Source organism: Ovis aries, chromosome 13 (assembly GCF_016772045.2).
Source record: "Ovis aries strain OAR_USU_Benz2616 breed Rambouillet chromosome 13, ARS-UI_Ramb_v3.0, whole genome shotgun sequence".
Lineage (NCBI taxonomy): Eukaryota > Metazoa > Chordata > Mammalia > Artiodactyla > Bovidae > Ovis > Ovis aries.
The window spans coordinates 77183041-77206346 of NC_056066.1; the positions used below are offsets into that span (position 1 = coordinate 77183041).

The 23306-nt window shown below is 41.9% G+C and overlaps 1 protein-coding gene across 1 annotated transcript in view; it reads left to right on the top strand.

The window, feature by feature from the left end:
* Positions 1 to 8334: 8334 nt before the first annotated feature.
* The window catches only part of CSE1L (chromosome segregation 1 like), a 36088-nt gene continuing 21116 nt past the window's right edge, over positions 8335 to 23306 (top strand). The window contains exons 1-6 of the mRNA XM_027977302.3: positions 8335 to 8438; positions 17094 to 17189; positions 19464 to 19606; positions 21824 to 21925; positions 21999 to 22144; positions 22477 to 22567. Coding sequence (XP_027833103.2) covers positions 17099 to 17189; positions 19464 to 19606; positions 21824 to 21925; positions 21999 to 22144; positions 22477 to 22567 — 573 coding nt within the window. The 5' untranslated portion in view covers positions 8335 to 8438; positions 17094 to 17098. The remainder of the gene's footprint in view (positions 8439 to 17093; positions 17190 to 19463; positions 19607 to 21823; positions 21926 to 21998; positions 22145 to 22476; positions 22568 to 23306) is intronic.

The following is a 23306-nucleotide window of genomic DNA, read 5'->3' on the forward strand; positions in this document are numbered from 1 at the left end:
CAGGAGCTTATTTTCCAAGGATCCTGTTTGTAAGTTGAACTGCTTGGGTATTACAAACACCTGAGTTGGAAAGCATTGTTATCAGATCTCTTACACTGCCTTTGTAGGGTTGTACCTTCAGACCCTTTCCTGACTAGCACAGACATTCAGAAGTCAAGCAAAGAAATAGCGACTAACAGAAAATGAGAGGAAGCGAGCAGATGCTGAGGCTGGGCCAGTAAGCCCTCGTGGTTTGTGCCTTCATTTTTCCACTTTAATACACACCTTTAAAAGTCACCAGTTCATAAATGCTGGAGAGGGTGTGGAGAACAGTATGGAGGTTCCTTTAAAAAACTAAAGACAGAATTACACACGATCCAGCAGTCCCACTCCTGGGCATATATCCAGAAAAGACAAAAATTCTCATTCAAAAAGATACATGCACCCCAGTGATCATAGCAGCATGATCTATAATAGCAAGACATGGAAGCAACCTAAGTGTCTATCAGCAGTTGAATGGATAAAGAAGCTGTGGTATGTTTGTTTAGTCGCTCAGTCATATCTGACTCTCTGAAACCCCATGTAGCCCATCAGGCTCCTCTGTCCACGAGATTTCCCAAGCAAGAATACTGGAGCAGGTTGCCATTTCCTTTTCCAGTTCCTTCCAACCCAGGGATTGAACCTGGGTCTCCTGAGTGTCTCCTGCAGCTGGATTCTTATACTGCTGAGCCACCGGGGAAGCTGGGTAAAGAAGGTGTGGTATACACACACACACACACAGGAATATTGCTCAGCCATTAAAAAGAATGATATAATGCTATTCGCAGCAACATGGATGAGCCTAGAGATTATCGTACTAAGTGAAGTAATAAACTTTAGAGTTATCAAAAGGGAAAGGAAAGGGGAAGAAGGGATAATTTAGGAGTTTGGGGTTAACAGATACACACTACTGTATATAAAACAAAAAACAAGGACCTACTGTAGAGCACAGGGAACTATATTCAATATCTTGTAACCACCTATAATGGAATAGAATCTGAATATATATATATACGTAAATCACTTTGCTGTACACCTGAAACATCGTAAATCAACTATGAAAGTGAAAGTGAGAGTCACTCAGTCGTGTCCGACTCTGCGGCTCCATGGACCGTACAGCCCATGGAATTCTCCAGACCAGAATACTGGAGTGGGTAGCCTTTCCCTTCTCCAGGGGATCTTCCCAACCGAGGGATAGAACCCAGGTCTCCCACATTACAGGCAGATTCTTTACCTGCTGAGCCACCAAGGAAGCCTCTATACTTCAATATATATACATATATATTTTTTTTTTTTTAAGGCACAAATTCGTGACTTCTTTAGAGCTGCACACTTGCTCCTGCCTCCGAGCCTTTGCTCCTGCTGTTTCTCTTCCTGGATGTGTTTTCTCTGGACTGCTTCATGGCCACTTCCTCCTCCTGGATTCCAACTCAAAAGCTAACTTCTTGAAAAAAAAAAAAAGAACAAACCTCACCTCACGTTTGGCCACCTAGCCCCTGTCTGCATCTCTCACCTCCACTACATCCCACCCCCGGCCTTTTCTTTTTTTTTTTTTTTTTGGCCACACTGCATAGCAGAGATTTCCCTCCACCTGCAGCCTTGATGTTCCCTTCAGGCCTTCCCTGAACAGGGATCTCACATAAGGGAAGGGTTATTTAATGCGTTGGAAAATGAAGTGAAAGTTGCTCAGTCGTGTCCAACTCTTTGCAACCCCATGGACTACACAATCCATGGAATTCTCCAGGCCAGAGTACTGGCGTGGGTAGCATTTCCCTTCTTCAGGGGATCCTCCCAGCCCAGGGCTGGAGAGCAGCTGAATGAATATAGCTCACTGGGGCACTGGCTCCAGAGGGCGCGCATAGCCCACTACTGACATCTGGTGGCTCGGGGGCAGAAATACAACCACCATGGGCTCATGCAGTTGGCGCTGTCCTGTCCTACTCTTTGCAACCCGCATGGACTGCAGCGCTCCAGGCTTCCCTGTCTTTCACTATCTCCTGGAGTTTACTCAAACTCATGTCTCCAACCATCTCATCCTCTGTCGTCCCCTATTGCCCTCAATCTTTTCCAGCATCAGGGTCTTTTACTTTACCAGTGAGTCGGCTCTTCACATCAGGTGGCCAAAGTACTGGACCTTCAGCTTCAGCATCAGTCCTTCCAATGAATATTCGGGGTTGATTTCCTTTAGGATTGACTGATTTTATCTTCTTGCCTTCCAAGGGATTCTCAGAGTCTTCTCCAGCACTACAGTTCAAAAGCATCAATTCTTGGGCGCTCAGCCCTCTTTATGGTCCAACTCTCACATCTATTCATGACTACTGGAAAAACCATAGCTTTGACTACACACATGCAGTGAGTCTAAATATTTCAAAGTCAAATATCAAGGTATGAGCTTTCAAATAAAACTCATCCTAACCTCCTTTCTTGATGCTGGGAAAGATTGAAGGCAGGAGGAGAAGGGGACGAGAGAGGATGAGATGGTTGTATGGCATCACCAACTCGATGCACATGAGTTTGAGCAGGCTCTGGGAGTTGGTGATGGGCAGGGAGGCCTGGTGTGCTGCAGTCCATGGGGATGCAAAGAGTTGGACATGACTGAGCAAATGAACTGATCTGAACTGAACCTGCTTCCTTGATAAATACTTTCATAATACCTGCAAGTCTCGGTTCAAAAGTTGCATTTCCAGGCTCCCCAGCGTTCCATGCCAGAACAGAGCGGCACAGGGGGAACTGGCCTTTGTCCTGCACCCCTTCTCCGCCGCAAGCCACAGGCCGCACCGCAGGGCTTTGAACGCGTGTGGATACTCAGCTCCATCCAAACCCTGCTGCGAACTCATTTGCCTCCATCACACTTCCAGCTTTGAGGCGCTCGCTCCCATTGGCTGCACATTTGCTTTCAGAACTGACCCAGGCAAGAGACTTCTACAGATCTTGGAAAAGGACTCAGGGCCCAGGGGTGGGGACTTCCAGGGTGCTGGGTGACTGGAACATGATCTGAAAGGGGATGGCACAGGTTCTGGGTGAGCAGAGAAGCTCCCCAACTTGGTCCGTGGACAGGGAGTGGTTGGAGGAGGGCCAGTGTGGAGCCCTCTAAAATACAGGGGCCAAGGGAAGGGTCCAAAGGCTTGCCCAGGTCTAAAGCAGCACCACCTGAGAAAAACTGAGGGCTGGGACAATGGAAGGGCGTCATGAATACTCTCCCGGGACTTCCTTGGCATCCAGTGGTTAAGACTTCACCTTCCAACGCAGGGGATGCAGGTTCAATCCCTGGTCAGGGATAAGATCCCACATGCCTCTCGGTCAAAAAAAACACATAAAACAGAAGCAATATTGCAATTAATTCAATAAATACTTTAAAAATGGTCCACATCAAAAAACATCTTTTTTTTTCAAACTTTAAACTTTTTATTTTGATCGGGGTGTAGCCGATTAACAATGTTGTGATAGTTTCAGATGAACAGTGAAGGGACTCAGCCATACATGTGTATGTATCCATTCTCCCCAAACCCCCACCCATCCAAGCTGCCATACACCATCTTAGCAAAGTTCCCTGTGCTCTAAATAGGTCCTTGTTGATGGTATCCATTTTGAATATAGCAGTGGGTATATGACCTTCCCAAACTCTCTAACTATTAATATCCCTTCCCTACCCCCGACAACCATAAATTCACTTTTCAAGCCTGTGACTCTCTTTCTAGTTTGGAGTAAGCTCATTTGTATCATTTCTTCTTAGATTCCACATATAAGGGATGTGGTTGCTGTTGTTGTTCAGTCATCAAGTCGTGTTGGACTCTTCACGACCCCATGGACTGCAGCACGCCAAGGGATGTGGTATGATATTTGAAAAAAAAATACACTTCCACTGGTCATAAGAAATGGTCATAACACCTAACACTGTCGGGTACTGTTTCCCAGTTGCTTTTTCATGGGCCTCATACATATCATTTTTTCATACTTTTCATTTCTTCATACATATCATTCTTTATCTTTACAACCACCCTAAGAGGAAGAATCATATTATTACCCCTATTTTAGAGATTAGGCAACCAAGTTATAAGTAACTTACCCAGTGTTACGCAGATGGCACTGGGGTCTTAACTTGGGTAGTCTGGCTCAAGTTCATGCTCTTAACTAGTATGATATACAAAAGGATGAAAGAATTCTGGCAATAAAGAGATGCTGAAAAGGATGTCCATTATACCTCAATAAAACAGGGAGGAGAAGACCCAGGAAATCGTTACAGAAAGAAAGCAGGTCCAACAGTATTGATATCAGACAAGATTGAATTGGAAGAGGAAAGCTTTGAAAGGGCCAAAGAGGAACATTTCACATTATAAGATGATAGACATCATCAAGAAGAAATAGCAGGAACCCTTTATTGACCTAATAGCTTCAAAATATAAATCAGAAGCTGACTGAAGTGCCATTTAACAATGACAAAGTCAGAATCACGATGGGAGGCTCATATGCCTCTCAGAGAACATTAATAAAGAATATTTTTAAAATAAGAACATAAAGAACTTAACTATTCAATAAATTACCTACAGCGAATGTCATACCGTGGCCACAGGACTGGAAAAGTTCAGTTTTCATTCCAAAGAAAGGCAATGCCAAAGAATACTCAAACTACCGCACAATTACACTCATCTCACACACTAGTAAATTAATGCTCGAAATTCTCCAAGCCAGGCTTCAACAGTACATGAACTGTGAACTTCCAGATATTCAAGCTGGATTTAGACAAGGAAGAAGAATCAGAGATCAAATTCCCAGTGTCCACTGGATCATCGAAAAAGCAAGAGAGTTCCAGAGAAACACCTTCTTCTGCTTTATTGACTATGCCAAAGCCTTTGACTGTGTGGACCACAACAAACTCTGGAAAATTCTTAAAAAGATGGGAATATCAGACCACCTGACCTGCCTCTTGAGAAATCTGTGTGTAGATCAGGAAGAAACAGTTAGAACTGGACATGGAACAACAGACGGGTTCCAAATAGAGAAAGGAGTGCATCAAGGCTGTATGTTGTCACCCTGCTTATTTAACTTACATACAGAGTACATCATGAGAAATGCTGGGCTGGAGGAAGCATAAGCTGGAATCAAGATTGCCAAGAGAAATATCAATAACCTCAGATATGCAGATGACACCACCCTTATGGCAGAAAGCAAACAACTAAACAGCCTCTTGAGGAAAGTGAGAAGAGGAGAATGAAAAAGTTGACTTAAAACTCAACATTCAGAAAATGAAGATCATGGCATCTGGTCCATCAATCACTTCATGGCAAATAAGTGAGAAAACAGTGACAGACTTTATTTTTTGAGCTGTAAAATCACTGCAGATGATGACTGCAGCCATGAAATTAAGACACTTGCTCCTTGGAAGAAAAGTTATAACCAACCTAGACAGCATATTAAAAGCAGAGACATTTCTTTACCAACAAATGTCCATCTAGTCAAAGCTATGGTTTTTCCAGCACCCATGTATGGATGGGAGAGTGGGACTAAAAAGAAAGCTGAGTGCCAGAGAATTGATGCTTTTGAACTGTGGTGTTGAAGAAGACTCTTGAGAATCCCTTGGACTGCAAGGAGAGCCAACCAGTCCACCCTAAAGGAAATCAGTCCTAAATATTCATTGAAAGGACTGATGCTGAAGCTGAAACTCCAATACTTTGGCCACGTGATGTCAAGAACTGACTCATTGGAAAAGACTCTGATGCTGGGAAAGATTGAAGGCAAGAGGAGAAGGGGATGACAGAGGATGAGATGATTGGATGGCATCACCGACTTAACGGACATGAGTTTGAGTAAACTCCAGGAGTTGGTGACGGGCAGGGAATCCTGGTATGCTGCACTCCATGGGGTCAAAAAGAGTCGGACACGACTGAGTAACTGAACTGAACTGAATGTCCTACCTGGGCTTCCCTGGTGCCTCAGTGGTAAAGAATCCACCTGCAGTACAGGATATGCGGATTCCATCCCTGGGTCAGGAAGCTCCCCTGGAGAAGGAAATGGCAACGCACTCCAGTATTCTTGTCAGGAAAATCCCATGGACAGAGGAGCCTGGAGGACTGCAGTCCATGGGGTCGCAAAAGTTGGACATGACTTAGCGACCAAACAACAACGTCCTAATTAGTGAAAGACCAAAGGCTATTTGTACCATGTGAATATGCCACCGTGTGCCCAAGAAAGAAAGTTGCCTTCATTTAAAAAAAAAGTGAGAGAGACTTCCCTGGTGGCACAGTGGTTGACTCCCCTTTTCCACTGCAGAGGGCACAGGTGCAGTCCCTGGTGGGGGAACTAAGATCCCACATGCCATGCAGCACGCCAAAAGAAAAAAGATGCCAACATTAAAAATATAATCAATAAAAGAAAAGGTAAGAAGCAATCAGGCCTGTCTCAACTTTAGATAGCAACACTCTTCTGGATCTCAGCTGGACTTTTAAAAGTGAGACAAAACCAAACTTAGCCTTGTTTTCCAAGCACAGTCAGATGTGTCCATGCCTTTCTGAATCCAAATCCAATGTAAGTGTCTTCCGCTTTCAGAAAGTCTTTCCATACAGTATATATATATAATGTATATACTATTTTATCAGGATTTGGAAAGAAAGAAGACTACATGCATACTGACTTCTTGCTCCTGAAAATGGCTGAATTGTTTTCTTTGGTTTTCAACACAGCAGCAGTTGTAGCAAACCTAAGAGTGTGTGCATGTGGTGAGCGAGCAAGATGGAATTCCCAGAGACTTTTCATGGGTCACCCGGGCCCCACAGACAGTAGAGAGGGAAGACAAGACATGGCCCTCACCTGCATGGTTCTAGGGCTGCTAAGGACAAGGGGAAATGGCCCCGCTGGAACCACTTCCGCAGACACGATAAAAGGGGCACAGCCTGTGGGCTTCCTATGTGCATGCTAAGTCACCTCAGTTGTGACCGACTCTTTGTGACCCCCGTGGACTGTAGCCCATGAGGCTCTTCTGATCATGGGATTCTCCAGGAAGAATACTGGAGTGGATTGCCATGCCCTTCTCCAGGGGATCTTCCTGACCCAGGGATTGAACCTGAGTCTCCAGCATTGGCAGGCGGGTTCTTTACTATTAGCACCACCTGGGAAGTGAGGGGCTTCCTACAAAACCTGGTAATCATGCTAGACAGACACAAGATGCCAGCCAGCTTCCTTCCTGATTGGCGTTCAGGGATGAAAAACTGTTAAGTCATCAGGGTTGCTCTCACCTGTACTAGAGGAAAATGTCCAGAAAAGCAGACTAATATGACAAAGATGATTGCTTGTACTACTGCTGCAAGGGTAGAAACACATCTTTTCCACCAGTGTTCTAATAACGTACACCTTTCGCAATGGACTTCACCTATTTATATACAGCATTTAATTCAACATTCAGCAAATATTTATTGAATATTACCTTGTGTTAAATGCTGGGATACAGCTGTAAATAAGAGAATGCCCTCGTTTGAACAGAGTCCTTAGGTATGCAGTCGGGGGACAATTGAAAAAAGAGACGATTAATTGCAAGGAGAGATAAATGCTGTGAAGAAAATATAACGGAGCTAGGGCCACCAAATAAAATATTGGACACCTGGTTCTATGTGAATTTCAGATAGACACTGGTTGTGTTTTTTTTTTAGTATAAGTATGTTCTATGCATTATAGGCCTACATCATCTGGCCTGAAGATCTAACTCCTTCTCCTGTCATGCTCCACTTTATTTTTCAAGCCCCAGTGTAGCCGGGTCCTGTCTCAGAGCCTTTGCTGTTAGCATCCCCTTTTCCTGGAAAGCTCTGCAGGCGAATCCACAGCTGTCTTCTTGTGGAACTTCAGGTCACTTGTTTAGAGGCCTCCTCTGGCCATCCCCTTGACAATCTACGTTACTGCCTGCCGTATCACTGTCTTTCAATCTTCTCACAGCACTTATCAAATCTGAAAAGATCTTGTTTATTCCTTTCCTCTCTTTAAAACAAGCTCCACGAGGGGCAGAAAAGTTTTCTTCTATCGGAGATGCTTTGGCCATGACTTTGGACAGTTCCTTCGATAGTTGTATAAGACCCACTAGATGCCTGACTCAAGCCCTGACATCAAGAGGGCACAATTCAGCGGACACGCGCCGCATATGTGCCCTTCTCAGAACCCGGAGAGAGATACCCACTAGCGCGGTCAAAGAGCATTGCCGGGCGTGACGTCAGCCCCCTCAGAGCGGGGCCGTGATTGGTGATTGGAATCTGGGTGGAGCCGAGCGCCCTTGGCTCCGCCCCTTACTCGGCCCCTTGTACGCATGCGCCCCGGCCGCAGCCTCCCTGCCGCGCCATTTTGCCGGGGTTTGAATGTGAGGTGTGGAGCGGCGGTAGGAGTGGAGTGCCGGCTACGGTCCGTGACTGGGCTTCCCTTCTCCGTTCCCGCGTCCCCACGAGGTGAGGCGCAGGCCTGCACGGCCTGGTATCGGGGCCTCTCGGGACCCGGCTGGGGGAGGGTGGAAGCGCTCCTTGCGCTTCCGAACGCTGGGAAGCCAGGACCGCACCTCCAGGCGAGAGCGCAACATTGGCCCAGGTCTGGGGAAGCGCCCGGGGGCAGGGGCTTCGCCTTCGCGTCTCGCCTCCCCTGGCGGCATCCCAGGTCTGAGGTGCAGGCTCGGTAAGCAACCCCACCCCCGCCCGGGCCTGTGAAGAGCGAGGGCGGCCCTGGCGAGGCCTAGCCCGTGCGGCGCGAGCGCCCGCCTCTTCCTCCCTAGCGCCGCGCTGATTGGCCGGGCTCTCGGGGCGGCCTGCTCTCATTGGTTGCACCCGTGCGTCCGTTCTCGGCGCGCCCGGCCGCCCGCATCGTGAGGCGGGTGCGGCTGCGGGGCCTGGCCGGCTGCGGGGCCTGGCCGGCTGCGGGGCGGGCGTTCGAGCCGCCGCCCCGGCCGCCGCCGCTACCCTGGGCCTCCCTTTCCCGTTAGGGCGGCGGCGGTGGTGGCGGAGCGCCACACCGCCGAGGGCTTCGGTCTCCGCGGCTGTGAAACGAGCCCGGTGATCTCACTTTGCTGAGTTGCTCGTGAGGGTTAGGCTGTGGTCTGCCCCCGAGGGGCTCCGTGCACCTGTCGGGTGACCCAGGGTCCGCCTCTTGAGGGAACATTTACGGTGTGGTAGTTCGGAGCATTGGGATTCCGCTTAGGAACGGGAAGGCCTGGATTCGTTTTCAGATTTAACCAGTCCTTAGGGCTGGTCACTTCATCTTTCCGAGTCTCCACTTCCTCATCTGGAAAAGCGGGGTTGAAAACATCTACCTCATAAAGTGGCTGCGGGTCCCCCTGAGTTACTACCCTGGTTTACCAAGCCCCGTCTGGGGTGACCGTTGTCCACCTCTCCCACCCACCTCTTCTCCTTGACTACTGTAGCCATGCTGCTTACGTTTTCTTTCTCTTACATGTTCCGAGCGCATGTCCTCCAGAAGCGTTCGGACGCGCCTTTCGTTTGCTTGGACATGCCAACAGTAGATCTTTGCAAGGCTGGTTCCCTGTCCTTCACGTTTCACTCACATTACGCCTTTTTTTGACCAACCTTTCAAAGGATCTCTTTCAACTAATCACATCACTCTAGTTTTATTTACTTCATAGTTTTTTTTATCATGTTTTAGAATCACTAATAGTTTACTTGGTTATTGTCTTTTTCAAATTTCAAAGGCTGATACCTTACCTGTCTTGCTGCTGCTGTAAGCAGATGGCCAGTGCTTGCCACATGGTAGATGCGCAGGTATTATTCCTCGGAATAGTGGGCACGGAAAGGGACTTTATACTTTTGGATCCTACCAGTGCTCTTTTTGGGCTTCCCTGATGGCTCAGAGGGTAAAGCGTCTGCCTGCAACGCAGGAGACCTGGGTTCGATCCCTGGGTCAGGAAGATCCCCTGGAGAAGGAAATGGCAACCCACTCTAGTACTCTTGCCTGGAAAATCCCATGGACAGAAACCTGGTAGACTACAGTCCATGGGATCACAAAGAGTCCGACATGACTGAGCGGCTTCACCAATGCTCTTTTTCTCCTCTGCTCGGACCACCATAGTGAAGATTTTGGCCCTTTTTTGTGTGTCCCCGTTTTTCACATAATTCGTGTGACTGGATCTACCCAGCCTCTTACTTCTCAGACTCTGTATCTTTCATTTCTTTACACCAGTGCAGGGGAATTCTTTATTCCCCTCTGTTTACTTTGATTTTTGCTGGTTGGAAGTTAGGATAGAGGAGAACCATTTTCTGTACAATATTAGATAGGTTTGGGGGCAGTGCTCTACCTTTGGTATTAATTTGTTCCTTTATTCGTTTAATAACTTGATAAATAACTTCATTTAATCCACTTAATCTCTTTGAATACAGTGAAATTTACCTTTTTTTGTCTCAAACAGAATGGACAGAGTTCCTTCCCTTGGGGAACCTATATTCTAGTGGGGGAAAGAGACAAGATTACAAATAAATTACTTAAATAATTCCAGACAAGTGACAGATGAAGGCGACTTTTCTGAGGCGGTGGCATTTGAGCTGAGACCAGCTATGGAAAGATGAGGGAACAGAACATTCCAGGCAGAGAGAATAGAAAGTACAAAGGGTTCAAGGAAAATCGAGCTTTCACAGAGTAGTATGTGAAGGGACAGATATCTAGAGGTCAGATCACATCGGGCTTTGTAGACAGTGTAAAAAGTTTGGCTCCGCATCTCAGTGGTATGTTCCTGTGATTAGAAAGCAGGGTGGACTGAGGTGCTGCAGTGTGTTCTTAATGTGTGTGTGCCAGATGGTTTTCATTTATTGCATCTCTCTCCCTCCAGATGTAGGGCCTCTGGAGTGGTTCTCTAATGCAGAGGAAATATCTTAAGGAAAAGGCATACATCTTGGATCAGCTTATGTCACAGATGTCTGTGTGGTGGCCTTGGAAAGCAAAGCTTTTATTCCAAATGTCTTCATCTGTAATTGAGGACCTCTGAGAAGAGGCTAGACTTTAGGTCCAGCCAGTCTTTTTAACAAAAAAGTCTGGCATAATTGATTTATTGTGGTACATAAAGGAAGTCACTCATTTGTGTCCTGCTTTGTGACCCCGTGGACTAGAGTCCATGGAATTCTCCAGGCCAGAGTACTGGAGTGGGTAGCTGTTCCCTTCTTCAGGGGATCTTCTCAACCCAGGGATCGAACCCAGGTCTCCTACATTGCCGGCAGATTCTTTACCAGCTGAGCCACCAGGGAAGCCCATTGTGGTACATATTTTTCATGTATTTTTTGGTAAAGATTTCCAAAAATAGCTCAGTGGAGAAGTAAAGTATCAGCCTTCATTTAAAGGCAAAAGAGTGAATTTTTTCATTTCTGGTTTGTCTTTAAAGTCAATAATGCTTCTCACATTTATATATTGCACATATTTCAGAATGTCAGTGTACCTCCACCTCTGGCAAATAAAGATAACTAGACCTTGATCTTGTTGATGTATTGTGAATACCTGTGGAGTAGTCTCTAAAATTACCTGATGTGTCATATTTTCGCAAATCGGGGCTGAGCTTACAATTTGGGTTTATAGACACTGTCACTGAGGAGACAGAAAAGGGATTTTTGGACAAACATTTAGTCCCTTAACATTAAAAATATAAGATTTATATAGTATTTTAACTTTCGGGGGTTGTAGCACGCATGTGTATATTCCTCCACCACCACCACCGCATACACAGTTTTAGCACACATGTATATATTCCTCCACCACCACACACACACACACATTTTCCCCCCATACACTTTTTTTAACCTGGCCCTTCAGCTTCGCCGTTTTGTGGGGGTCACTGTCATGTGCTTTAGAGTCGGTAGGCTCCAGCCCTTCTGTCTCACAGTCATTTGACTGAATAAATGTGAAGTATGATAGTGCTTTTTGATGGGAAAAAGATCAATAAAGCGTATGTAGCTTTTGAAAATAGGACACAAATACACAGTAGGTGCTCTTCACTGTTTTAAGAATTGAGGGAGATTGCAGTGAACAAAACACAAAATCCTTGCTCTCATGTTGCTGACAGTCTAATGGAGGGAGAAGCATAGTAAACAAGAATGCGGTTTATAGGCCTGATAAAATTGGAAAAGTAGAACCAGAGAATGGAGAGTGACTGAGCTGGATGCTGTTTTAGATAGGATGGTCCAGGACAGCAGCTCAAAACAGAAGTGACATTTGAAAAGAGACCTGAATGAAGCGGGGAGTGAACTACAAAGCTCTCCAGGGGCAGAGCTGTCTAGGTGGAGGAGATAGTAAGTCCTAGCCCCTGAAATAAGCACTGGCAAATATGAACAATAATACTGGATAAAGTTCAAACTCCCATCTTCTTTGAAGCATTTTTGAATGAACAGAAACTAGTTATGTCAGTATGTTGGTCACTATTTATCTGACAGATAAACTGAATTCCTACATTATGTCATGCTTGCTAATAACTGATGCTCAGAGAATAGTCTCCAGTCCAGACTGGATCCATGTTTTAGCTGGTTGACTGACATGTTAGCTTATCCATTAATTCATGCGGCAAATGCTTAGTGAATACTGTGTGCCAGGCAGTGTTGAAGGTCCTGTGCTATAGAGGTGAGCAGGACCTACAAAGTCCATGCCCCAGGGAGCTTACAAATAAGAGATGACAGGTCAAAGAGATCTCAGATGAGAGTAAGTGCTGTGAACAGTGCAACAGGGATGAGATAGATGATGGTTGTAGAAGGCTTTTTTGAGGAGTTGACAGTGGGCTGGATGATGCCTGATGTCAAATTAGAAGGAAGGGTTATTACAGTCAGGGAGAACTCTTGTCTGGTTTGAGGAACAGAAAGAAGGCTTTGGTGGCTGGACGGCAAGAAGGTCAGAGATAAGATTGACAGGTGCCAGCTTGCTTGGTACTCTGTCACGAAGAAAGTTAGTAAAATGCAAATTTATGAAGGAGTGTATTTAAAATTTAAACTCAGCAAAATAGGTTAAGTTAACCTCTGTAATCTCCTAAACAAACATGCTGCCTTGTGTAAATCCCAAAAGGTAGAATAATTTGCATGTAGCAAAGACTTTTTTTTAAATCTCATATATACTAATGTAAACGGTTTTCCTTGGCAACAGCTTTTCATAACAGATTCAGCATTTCAACACAGAAAAAAGAATGGGAAATAAATTGATTAAATCACTGCTTTCCGGCCTGTGTTCCATAATAACATGGTTCTGTGGCCAGACTCTGGGTTCTTGAAGCTTTTAAAGTACATCTCCAAAAGAGGGTGAATATGATGCATAGCATTTTCCAAACCTTTGGTGTAAAAAACAGAGTTGCTTCTCAAGTAAATTGTGTGTGTGGTTGAGTGGAACTTCATGCCCATAGAGTGGTTTGCCCTGGATCAAAGGAAGTGACTATATATAAATGGTGGAGTCTACCAAATCAGCTGGCTTCCTTTGGTAAAAACGAGTGTGTTGAGGAGAATACATATAGCTTCAAAAATTGGTCTCCTTAGAAGGCTGTGGTTTCTGGCTGTGAAGGAGTACTCTTCACAACCTCAGCATTAGCTGTAGCCCTTTATAAAGCCTATTAATCATTTGTAATATATTAGATGTGCATTTTTTTGGTCAGTCATAGCATATTCTGTGATTTATATTTAGTTTTGAGCTTTAAATATTTGAAAAGTTGCTTTTTATTGAGACAATTAAGATGTAACATTGTTAATTTCGGGTGCACAACATAATGGTGTATATACTGTGAAATGATCACAATAAACCTAGTTAATTAATGTCCATCATCACACATAATTACAAATTTATGTCTTTTGTGTTCTGAACTTTTAGGATTTACTGTCCTCGTAACTTTCAAATATACAGCACGCTGCTGTTAACTGGGGTCTCTGTGTTGGACATTGCATCCTTGTGATTTATGTATTTATTTCACAACTGGAGGTTTGTACCTTTTGCCCAGCTTCATCCATTTGCCCCTGCCACGCAGTCAACCACCAATCTGTTTGTTGTTTTGCCGTGCCCCCACCAATCTGTTTTTTTGTTGTTGTTCTGCCACACACCACAGTATGTGGGACAGACAGAAGCCATGCCCGCTGCATTGGTAGGCAGAGTCTTAGTCATTGGACCACTGAGGAAGTTCCCTAATCTGCTCTTTTTATCTATGAATTTTTGTTTTTAAGATTCCACATAGAAACATGATCATGTGGTATTTAAGTTCAGTCACTCAGTCCTGTCCAACTCTTTGTGACCCCATGGACTGTAGCATGCCAGGCTTCCCTGTCCATCACTAACTCCCGGAACTTACTCAAACTCATGTCTGTCGCATCAGTGATGCCATCCAACCATCTCATCCTCTGCTGTCCCCTTCTCCTGCCTTCAGTCTTTGCTACCATCAGGGTCTTTTCCAGTGAGTCAGTTCTTTGCATCAGGTGGCCAAAGTATTGGAGTTTCAGCTTCAACATCAATCCTTCCAGTGGATATTCAGGACTGATTTCCTTTAGGATGGACTGGTTGGATCTCCTTGCAGTCCAAGGGTCTCTCAAGAGTCTTCTCCAACACCACAGTTCAAAAGCATCAGTTCTTCAGTGTTCAGCTTTCTTAATAGTCCAACTCTCACATCCATACCTGACCACTGGAAAAACCATAGCTTTGACTCGACAGACCTTTGTTGGTAATGTCTCTGCTTTTTAATATGCTGTCTAGGTTGGTCATAGCTTTTCTTCCAAGGAGCAAGTGTCTTTTAATTTCATGGCTGCAGTGATTTAGCCCCAAAAAAGAAATTTTGTCACTGTTTCCACTGTTTCCCCATCTGTTTGCCATGAAGTGATGGACCAGATGCCATGATCTTAGTTTTCTGAATGTTGTGTTTTAAGCCAGCTTTTCACTCTCCTCTTTCACTTTCATTAAGAGGTTCTTTAGTTCTTCTTTGCTTTCTGCCATAAGGGTGGTGTCATCTGCGTATTGGAGGTTATTGATACTTCTGGCAATCTTGATTTTAGTCTGTGCTTCATCCAGTCCAGCGTTTCTCATGATGTACTCTGCATATAAGTTAAATAAGCAGGGTGACAATAATACAGCCTTGACATACTCCTTTCCTGATTTGGAACCAGTCTGTTGTTCCATGTCCAGTTCTAACCTTTGCTTCCTGACCTGCATACAGATTTCTCAAGAGGCAGGTCAGGTGGTCTGGTATTCCCATCTCTTTAAGAATTTTCCACAGTTTGTTGTGATCCACTCAGTCAAAGGCTTTGGCATAGTTAATAAAGCAGAAGTAGATATTTTTTCTGGAACTCTCTTGCTTTTTCGATGATCCAGCAGATGGTGGCAATTTGATCTCTGGTCCCTCTGCCTTTTCTAAATCCAGCTTGAACATCTGGAAGTTGATGGTTCATATACTGTTGAAGCCTGGCTTGGAGAATGTTGAGCATTATTTTTCTAGCATGTGAGATGAGTGCAGTTGTGTGGTAGTTTGAACATTCTTTGGCATTGCCTTTCTTTGGGATTGAAGTGAAAATTGACCTTTTCCAGTCCTGTGGCCACTGCTGAATTTTCCAAATTTGCTGGCATATTGAGTGAAGCACTTTTACAGCATCATCTTTTAGGATTTGAAATAGCTCAACTGGAATTCCATCACCTCCACTAGTTTTGTTCGTAGTATTTTTGCTTCCTAAAGCCCCTCCAGGATGTCTGGCTCTAGGTGAATGATCACACCATCGTGATTATCTGAGTCGTGAAGATCTTTCCTGTACACTTCTTTTGGGTATTCTTGTCACCTCTTAATGCCTTCTGCTTCTGTTAGGTCCATGCCGTTTCTGTCTTTTATTGGGCCCATCTTTGCATGAAATGGTCCCTTGGTATCTCTAATTTTCTTGACGAGATCGCTAGTCTGTGGTATTTATGTATCATTTATTTCACTTAGTATACTGCCCTTAGGATCCATCCATGTTGTCACAAATGGCAGGGGTTTCCCTTTTTGTGTGTCGCTGGATAGTATTCTTGTATGTATACTACATTGGATTATCCATCAATGGATGCTTAGGTTGCTTCCGTGTGTTGACTGTTGTTAATAATGCTGCAGTGAACAGCAGTCAACAGGAGTACAGATCCTTCAGATAAATACCTAGAAGTGGAATAGCTGGAGCATGTGGTAATTCTGTTTTTAATTTTTTGAGGAACCTCCGTACTTGCTTTCATAGTGGCTGCACATTCCCAACCATCAGGGTACCAGGGTTTCCTTTTCTCCCCATCCTCGCCAAATGCTTGTTATTTCTTGTCTTTTTTATTATAGTCATTCTATCAGGTGTGGGGTGATAATCTCATTGTGGTTTTGATTTGCATTCCCTTGTGTTTAGTGATTTTGAGCACCTTTTCATATTTTCTTTGGAAAAATGTCTATTCAGTTCCTCTGCCCATTTTTCAGTTGGACTCTTTTTTTCCTCAGTCGTATGAGTTTTTCTTTTTCTTTTTTAACTTTTTATGTTTTGGATATTAATTATTTATCAGATACAATTTGTGAATATTTTCTCCTATTTAGTATGTTGCCTTTTCATTTTGTTGATGGTTTGCTTTGCTGTGCAGACATTTTTGGTTTGATGTCATTCCACTTGTTTATTTTTGCTTTGACTTAGCTTTTGTGTGGAAAGTTGCTTTTTAATTACAACTGCAGCTGTCATCTTATGAACCCCAAAATTATCGTCCCAGGTGCACATTCTCAGTATGTAGTTTGTTGTCAATACCTATGGCTGCATGTTGTACACAAAAGAATTTACTCTAGTTTCTTTAATCTCAGAAGTCAATGGGATCCTTATTTTACTGCTTAAAAATTTTAGTTTTTTATTGTGGGTTTGTAAAAAAAATCTAATAATTCATATTTTCAACCTTTAGTTTGTGATATGTTTTTTCTTCTGTTTCTCAAAATTGTCTCATCACTGATTCAAAAAAGCCCATCTACTGGAACCTTGTCTTGGCTAAGAATAAAGCTTTATAGGCGATACCCAGAGTATATCAAGTAGATGACTTTCAGAGAGGGGGACATCCATGATGTAAAATGATTCTCTTATGTACATCCCTGTGTCCTCATGTGCTCAATTACCCAAACCTCATTTTTGTTTTAGGCTCAATGGCAATGGAGCTCAGTGATGCAAATTTGCAGACACTAACAGAATATTTAAAGAAGACTCTCGATCCTGATCCTGCCATCAGGCGTCCAGGTAAAGTAAATAAGTACTCTCTTGTGGTTGATTTATTCTTAAAGGACAGGTGAGAGAAACCTTTGTGCAATCTGTTTGTAAATTTTTAAAAAGAGATTAACACTTGAATTCTTAGGCATAGTTTATTTTTCATTTATAACATATCCTTCTTTGTTTGTTGTGTTTTTGTTTCTTGAGTAAAATTACTTTTATCCCTTTTGGGATAAAAAGGACTAGTAAGTTTAGGATGCTTTGTTCGTTGACCTTCCTGAAAATCCCTACACCTTCCTGTTTTAGAGATACAATAATCAGAGCATAGAGCTAAGAGTTAACTGCCTTAAAAGTGATTAAGTGAATGAAACTAGGGTTTTTTAATTAATATTTTAAGACCTAGGGTTCCTCCCCTTTTCCTCCTCCCAGATTTGACCAGTTGTCATTAGCGATTTAGTGTAAGCTTAAAATTGCAACTTAAATGACTGTAGGGAGTTGCGCAGGAAGGTAAAAGCTGGGGTTGGGAGGAGGGCAGGCTGCGGGGTTAACTGCCTTGCTTAGGGGCAGATATAATTGATATTTGGAACCATCTAACTCGGGGGGATTCAAACCAGTCTTGCAAGATCAGATTTCCAGCTTTACTTGAAAAATAAGGATATTTATATGAAGCATTCTCATTTTTAAATGACAGTGATTAACATAAAAAACTTTAGAAATAACACGAAAACCAAACAAACAACTTCTGGGGGCCACGTGTGTCTTGTGCGCAGTAAGCTGATGATCCTTGTTGTAAGCCATATTAGCCAGAAATGCTCTTAATCTGCATCTTCAGAATTTACTGATGTGCATTCTCATAAAGAGGATTTTGGAAGCACTCCATGAAGACGCAGATGAATGTGTGCACATATGTGTTGTATATTATAGTAAATAGAATTATTTGTTTATTATTTACATGTTAATGCATCCATCCTAGTGTAGAAAGGCCTTTGTGATTTCTGTGAGGGAAAATTGTGATTTTCCTGTTAGTGCTTAAAGAAGTAATTTGTTCTTGGATAAAAGGAAATTAATGGTTCCAGTCTTAGACTTCCCCAGAAATCCTCTGCCAACACTGTTTAATGAAAATTATTTTTAATAACTGTGTCTTTGTAAGGTGGAGGTGCTGTTGTTTTATGAATCCAGGATAAAATGTAGGAATAAATTGATGTTTCTGATAAGAGTTGCAACCATACATTTCACAGGGATTGCCAGATATGAAATATTGAACAACCAAATATTGAACAACCAAAGCTTTCTATAAAACCATATAAACCATAGTGTGTCCCCTCCTGAAAATTCTTTTTCAGTTCAGCATTCTTTATCTTTCAAGAAACACATGGTAGACACAAAGCAGGGAGGATTTGAGGGTGGAAGTTAAACTCTTGGGACTCAATTCGGAAAGAAGGTGTTAAATCATACTAAATTGTAGAATAATAGATGCTGACTGCTCACCTTTTCAGTAAATATTGAAACCTTGGACTGGATGCTGCCTCAGGAAGCTTAAGATAGGAAAAATTGGAAGTGCTATAAATCGTCATGGTCTGATCTGTAAACCCAGGAGATTTATTGTCCCTAACTGTGGTATGAGTTTAAAATATATGAGTAAAATCTTTGTATAAGGTTATTGCTGATATTAGAAGTGTTTAGTTTGAAAAGAATACTGAGGGCTAGTAGGATAGAATAAGGACTGGACTAAAACTTTTTCATTGATGAAATCCGCTAGCTGTGTGATCTTTGACAAGCTTACTTAACCTCAGTGGCCTTGTCCTTAAAGTGAGGGTAATACTACCTACTTCTCTGGGTAGTAGTGACAACTTAACATATGTGAGTCAAACATCAGACCCACATGATTAATGATAATATATATTAAAATGAATCAACAAATTTAATCTTAGTCATAGTCCTATAAAAGAAATGTTACTACCATTACTAATAGTACTAATAATAATCTTTCTGGAACAAGACAGGGCGTATGACTTTTTTGCCCTAAGGTCACTTAATCTCTCTGAAAAGCAGATTCTCCTTCACATGAGGTGATCATCTGATTAGGCCACTTCATAGGTTTGTGAGATGAGTTAATGGTGAGTTAATGGATGGTAAAGTGATGTGAAAACTGAGATACTATATCAATTTAATGTAACATCATGTACAATCCTAATCTTTCCATTTGTTGATGCTTCAGTCAGAAATATACATAGTTCACATATACATACAGTCTTAAGATTTGGTTTTAATAACATATCTTCTAACATGGGGATTGTTTTCCAGCTGAAAAGTTTCTTGAATCTGTAGAAGGAAATCAGAACTACCCATTGTTGCTGTTAACATTACTAGAGAAGTCCCAGGATAATGTTATTAAAGTGTGTGCCTCTGTGACATTCAAGAACTATATTAAAAGAAATTGGAGAATTGTAAGTATTTTGTGAGTACCTAGTTTAAGACCCTGCATGTTTAAAAGATTTATATGTGCAGTGTTCCTGAGTGATTCAGACACAGATTAAAGATAAAAAACAGGACCCTCCTCACCAAATATTAAAATCAAACCCAAAAACATACAAAAAGTATAAAAAGACCATAACCAAGCGAGATCTACCCCAAATACGCATGGCTGTTTCAGCATTCAAAAACCTGTAGACTGAGAAAAGGTAAGTCATATTATTATTTTAATAGGTGCAGAAAAAGCCCATGTCAAAGTCCAACATCTATTCGTGGTTAAAAACTCAGTAAATCTGAAATAGAGGGGTCTTTCTTGGCATGATAAAGACTGTGAAAAAGCGATAACTAATATACATAATGGTGAAAAACTTGAAACCTTCCCACTAAGATCAGGTGCAAAACAAGGGTGTCCCCTCTCGCCACTCCTTTGCAATATTTTGTTGGAGGTCCTTGATAATGCAGTAGGTAAAGGAGTATGCCATTTGGGAAGAAAGATATTTTTAAAACTGTCTTTGTTCACAGAAAGTTCCTGTTTTATTTAAATTCATATTGATTAAGTCGGCTTCATAACCCGGGCTGCTTGAGAGAGTGAGACTTTGTCTGACCTCCAGTTTGTGTTCTGCTGTTGTTTTGGTTTGTTTTTTGGTTTGGTCGTGCCCTGTGGCATGTGGGATCTTAGGGATCAAACTTCCTGTATTGGGAGCATGGAGTCTTAACTACTGGACTGAGAGGAAAGTCCCATGGTTGAGATTTAACTTCAGCTCTCTGCTGAAGAGACATTATGTGGAAAGTTACACAGTCTAAGTGAATAATTGAAGCAGTTTCTATTGTGGACAAGGAAAAATTACATAAAGCTGGAAAAACCACACTTTAAATATATATATATATATATAATGTGTATAATGCATTTGAATTTTTTGATATGGGATATGTCCTATGTCTTGAATATGGAAATATTTTCTAATTACAAGGTGAATCTTAATATGCTGCAAATTTAATGGGGGCTTTCCAAGTGGCTCAGTGGTAAAGAATCTGCCTGCTGAGCAGGAGATGTGGGTTTGATTCCTGGATCAGAAACATCCCCTGGAGAAGAAAATGGCAGCCCACTGCAGTATTCTTGCCTGGGAAATCCCATGGGCAGGAGCCTGGCTGGCTACAATCCATGGGGTCACAAAGAGTCAGACATGACTTAGCAACTAAACTACCACCACTCCAAGGTGAATCTTATTGTGCTATAAGTTTAATGATCAGTATAAAAGTATACATTGAGAAACAGAAACGGATATTTTCCCTACCTTAGCTCTTGACAGAGGTTCTAAAATTGGGGGTGGTTTTGCCCATCTGGGGACATTTAGAGATTTTTTGGTTGTCACAGGGGATGGGGGGTGTTTCTGACAACTCGTGGGAAGAAGCCAAGGATACTGGTAACCATCCTACAATGCACAAGAAAGACCCCCACAACCAAGATTTATCTGACCCAAAATGTCAGTAATGGCACGGCTGAGGTAACCCTGGGTTAGGATAAAGAAAAAGGGAATGTTTTTAGTAGTAATAGTAATCACATTTAGAAGGTATTAAAGTTGACAGAAATGGTCAGTTTTTCTAAAAAATCAACTTGACATCTGCTTATTCACTGAGAATCTTTTTTCTTCATAGAAGAATTTAAAAATAGTAAATACTGTTCTTAAACTTGTGTAGTCACGTGTTTTCACATGTGGTGAAGAAATGAGTTGGTGAATTTTAGAATGTTTAAAAACCCACGCATTTACTTGTAGATGTTCAGCGCCCCCCCCCGTCTTGATTTATAAAACTAGTGAGACTCGGAATCCCTTTGGGTGATGTAGTCCTGGTTGCATTTGAACTGGTAATAGTCAAGAAGTTTTCACTGACAAGACCTTTCTTTAGCTTAAGGTAATGATCAAATTGAGGATGAATATGGGCTGAGTAGCATATATTTATGAAGATTTTAACCACATTTTGATTAATTATCATATAGAACTGAGATTCTCAATTGACATCAGAGAGGCTGATTATTAAAGGAATCTGTGACCCATTCACAGAGAAGAAAGGCCCTGTTTTCCTGTGTTTTTCTTAGGATACCAGGAAATGAGAAATGGTTCTGTTTTATCTACAAATGCGTACAGTCATGGATATGAATTTAAGTTACTTGCTCATTAATGTTTTGCTTTCAGGTTGAAGATGAACCAAATAAAATTTGCGAAGCCGACAGAGGAGCCATTAAAGCTAACATCGTGCACTTGATGCTCAGCAGCCCAGAGCAAATTCAGAAGCAGGTATGTGAGGCCCTGCTTGTCAGGGGCCTTGCTTGTGGAGGTTTCATCTAATTAGACTCTCTCCTGCCCCCAGTTAAGTGATGCCATTAGCATTATTGGCAGAGAAGATTTCCCTCAGAAATGGCCTGACTTGCTGACTGAAATGGTGAATCGCTTTCAGAGTGGAGATTTCCATGTTATTAACGGAGTCCTTCGTACAGCACATTCTTTATTTAAAAGGTATTGATATGTAAATTGATATTTTAAAAATACTTTTTTCAGGTGTTTTTCCTTGTGTATTTTTGTGACTGTTGTCATTCTTTTATGATAATTCTAGAATAAGAACATAAGCCTCTCAATTTATTATCATGTTCATTTCTTATTAAGTGTAGGATTTTTATTTCATATTGCCCTACTACTTGCAAAATACCTGGTCTTAATAAACTGTGCTTGAATTCCCTTTTTATTTCAGAAAGCTGTCTAGCAGTAGATTTTTGTCTAATCTAGCCTTGAAGACCTAAAGTCAGTTAACAAAAATTTCTGAATTTACCTATTTTATATTGACTTTTTAGATATCGCCATGAATTTAAGTCAAACGAGTTATGGACTGAAATTAAACTTGTTCTGGATGCCTTTGCTTTGCCTTTGACGAATCTATTTAAGGTATACAATAACATTTTGGTGGTATCTTTTAGTTACTTAACATTTTAAAGCACTTCAATATTTGTATACATTTATTTAAGAGATTGCTTTGAAAGCTTATTTGATAGGTCATGATTTAGAGCAACATTTCTTTTGAAAATTTTCAAACCTATATCTAAATAGAGAAGATGGTATAATGAATTCCCATGTATTGACTGTACAAGTTTAACAAGTTACTAGCATTTTGTTTCTTTTTACTTTGTTTTATCTTTTTGATTTTGTATAAATAGTTAAAAGCAAATCCCAGGCATCATAGTATTTCACTCAAGTATTTGTGTATCTCTAAAGGAATAGGTCTATATTTTGATTTTACTGTTTATGGAATTTAATTTATATACACCATCGTATAGTACATAAGCAACTTCCCTAAACATGTTCTTCATCTTTCTGAGAATCCTTTAAGATTGAAGAAGAAGTAATGTCAACCTTTTTGTTCCCCTGATAAGGAAAGAGGAGAGTTTGGTTTCACAAACAATATAAAGTACCATGCCTCAACAGTTTTTCTAACTCAAGAAAAGCTGCTCATTTCCTGTTTTCAAAAAGGAAAGGTTGTGTGATTGTCACAACTTCTAAATTATAGAGTATGCACAGAATTTTTCATGGTTAGAGTATCTTACTGATAGTACATTTCTTATTTTCAAAAATAAAATTGGATAAGTGTGATCATTTTTTTCACCTGTTGGATTGGCAGAGATTTTTT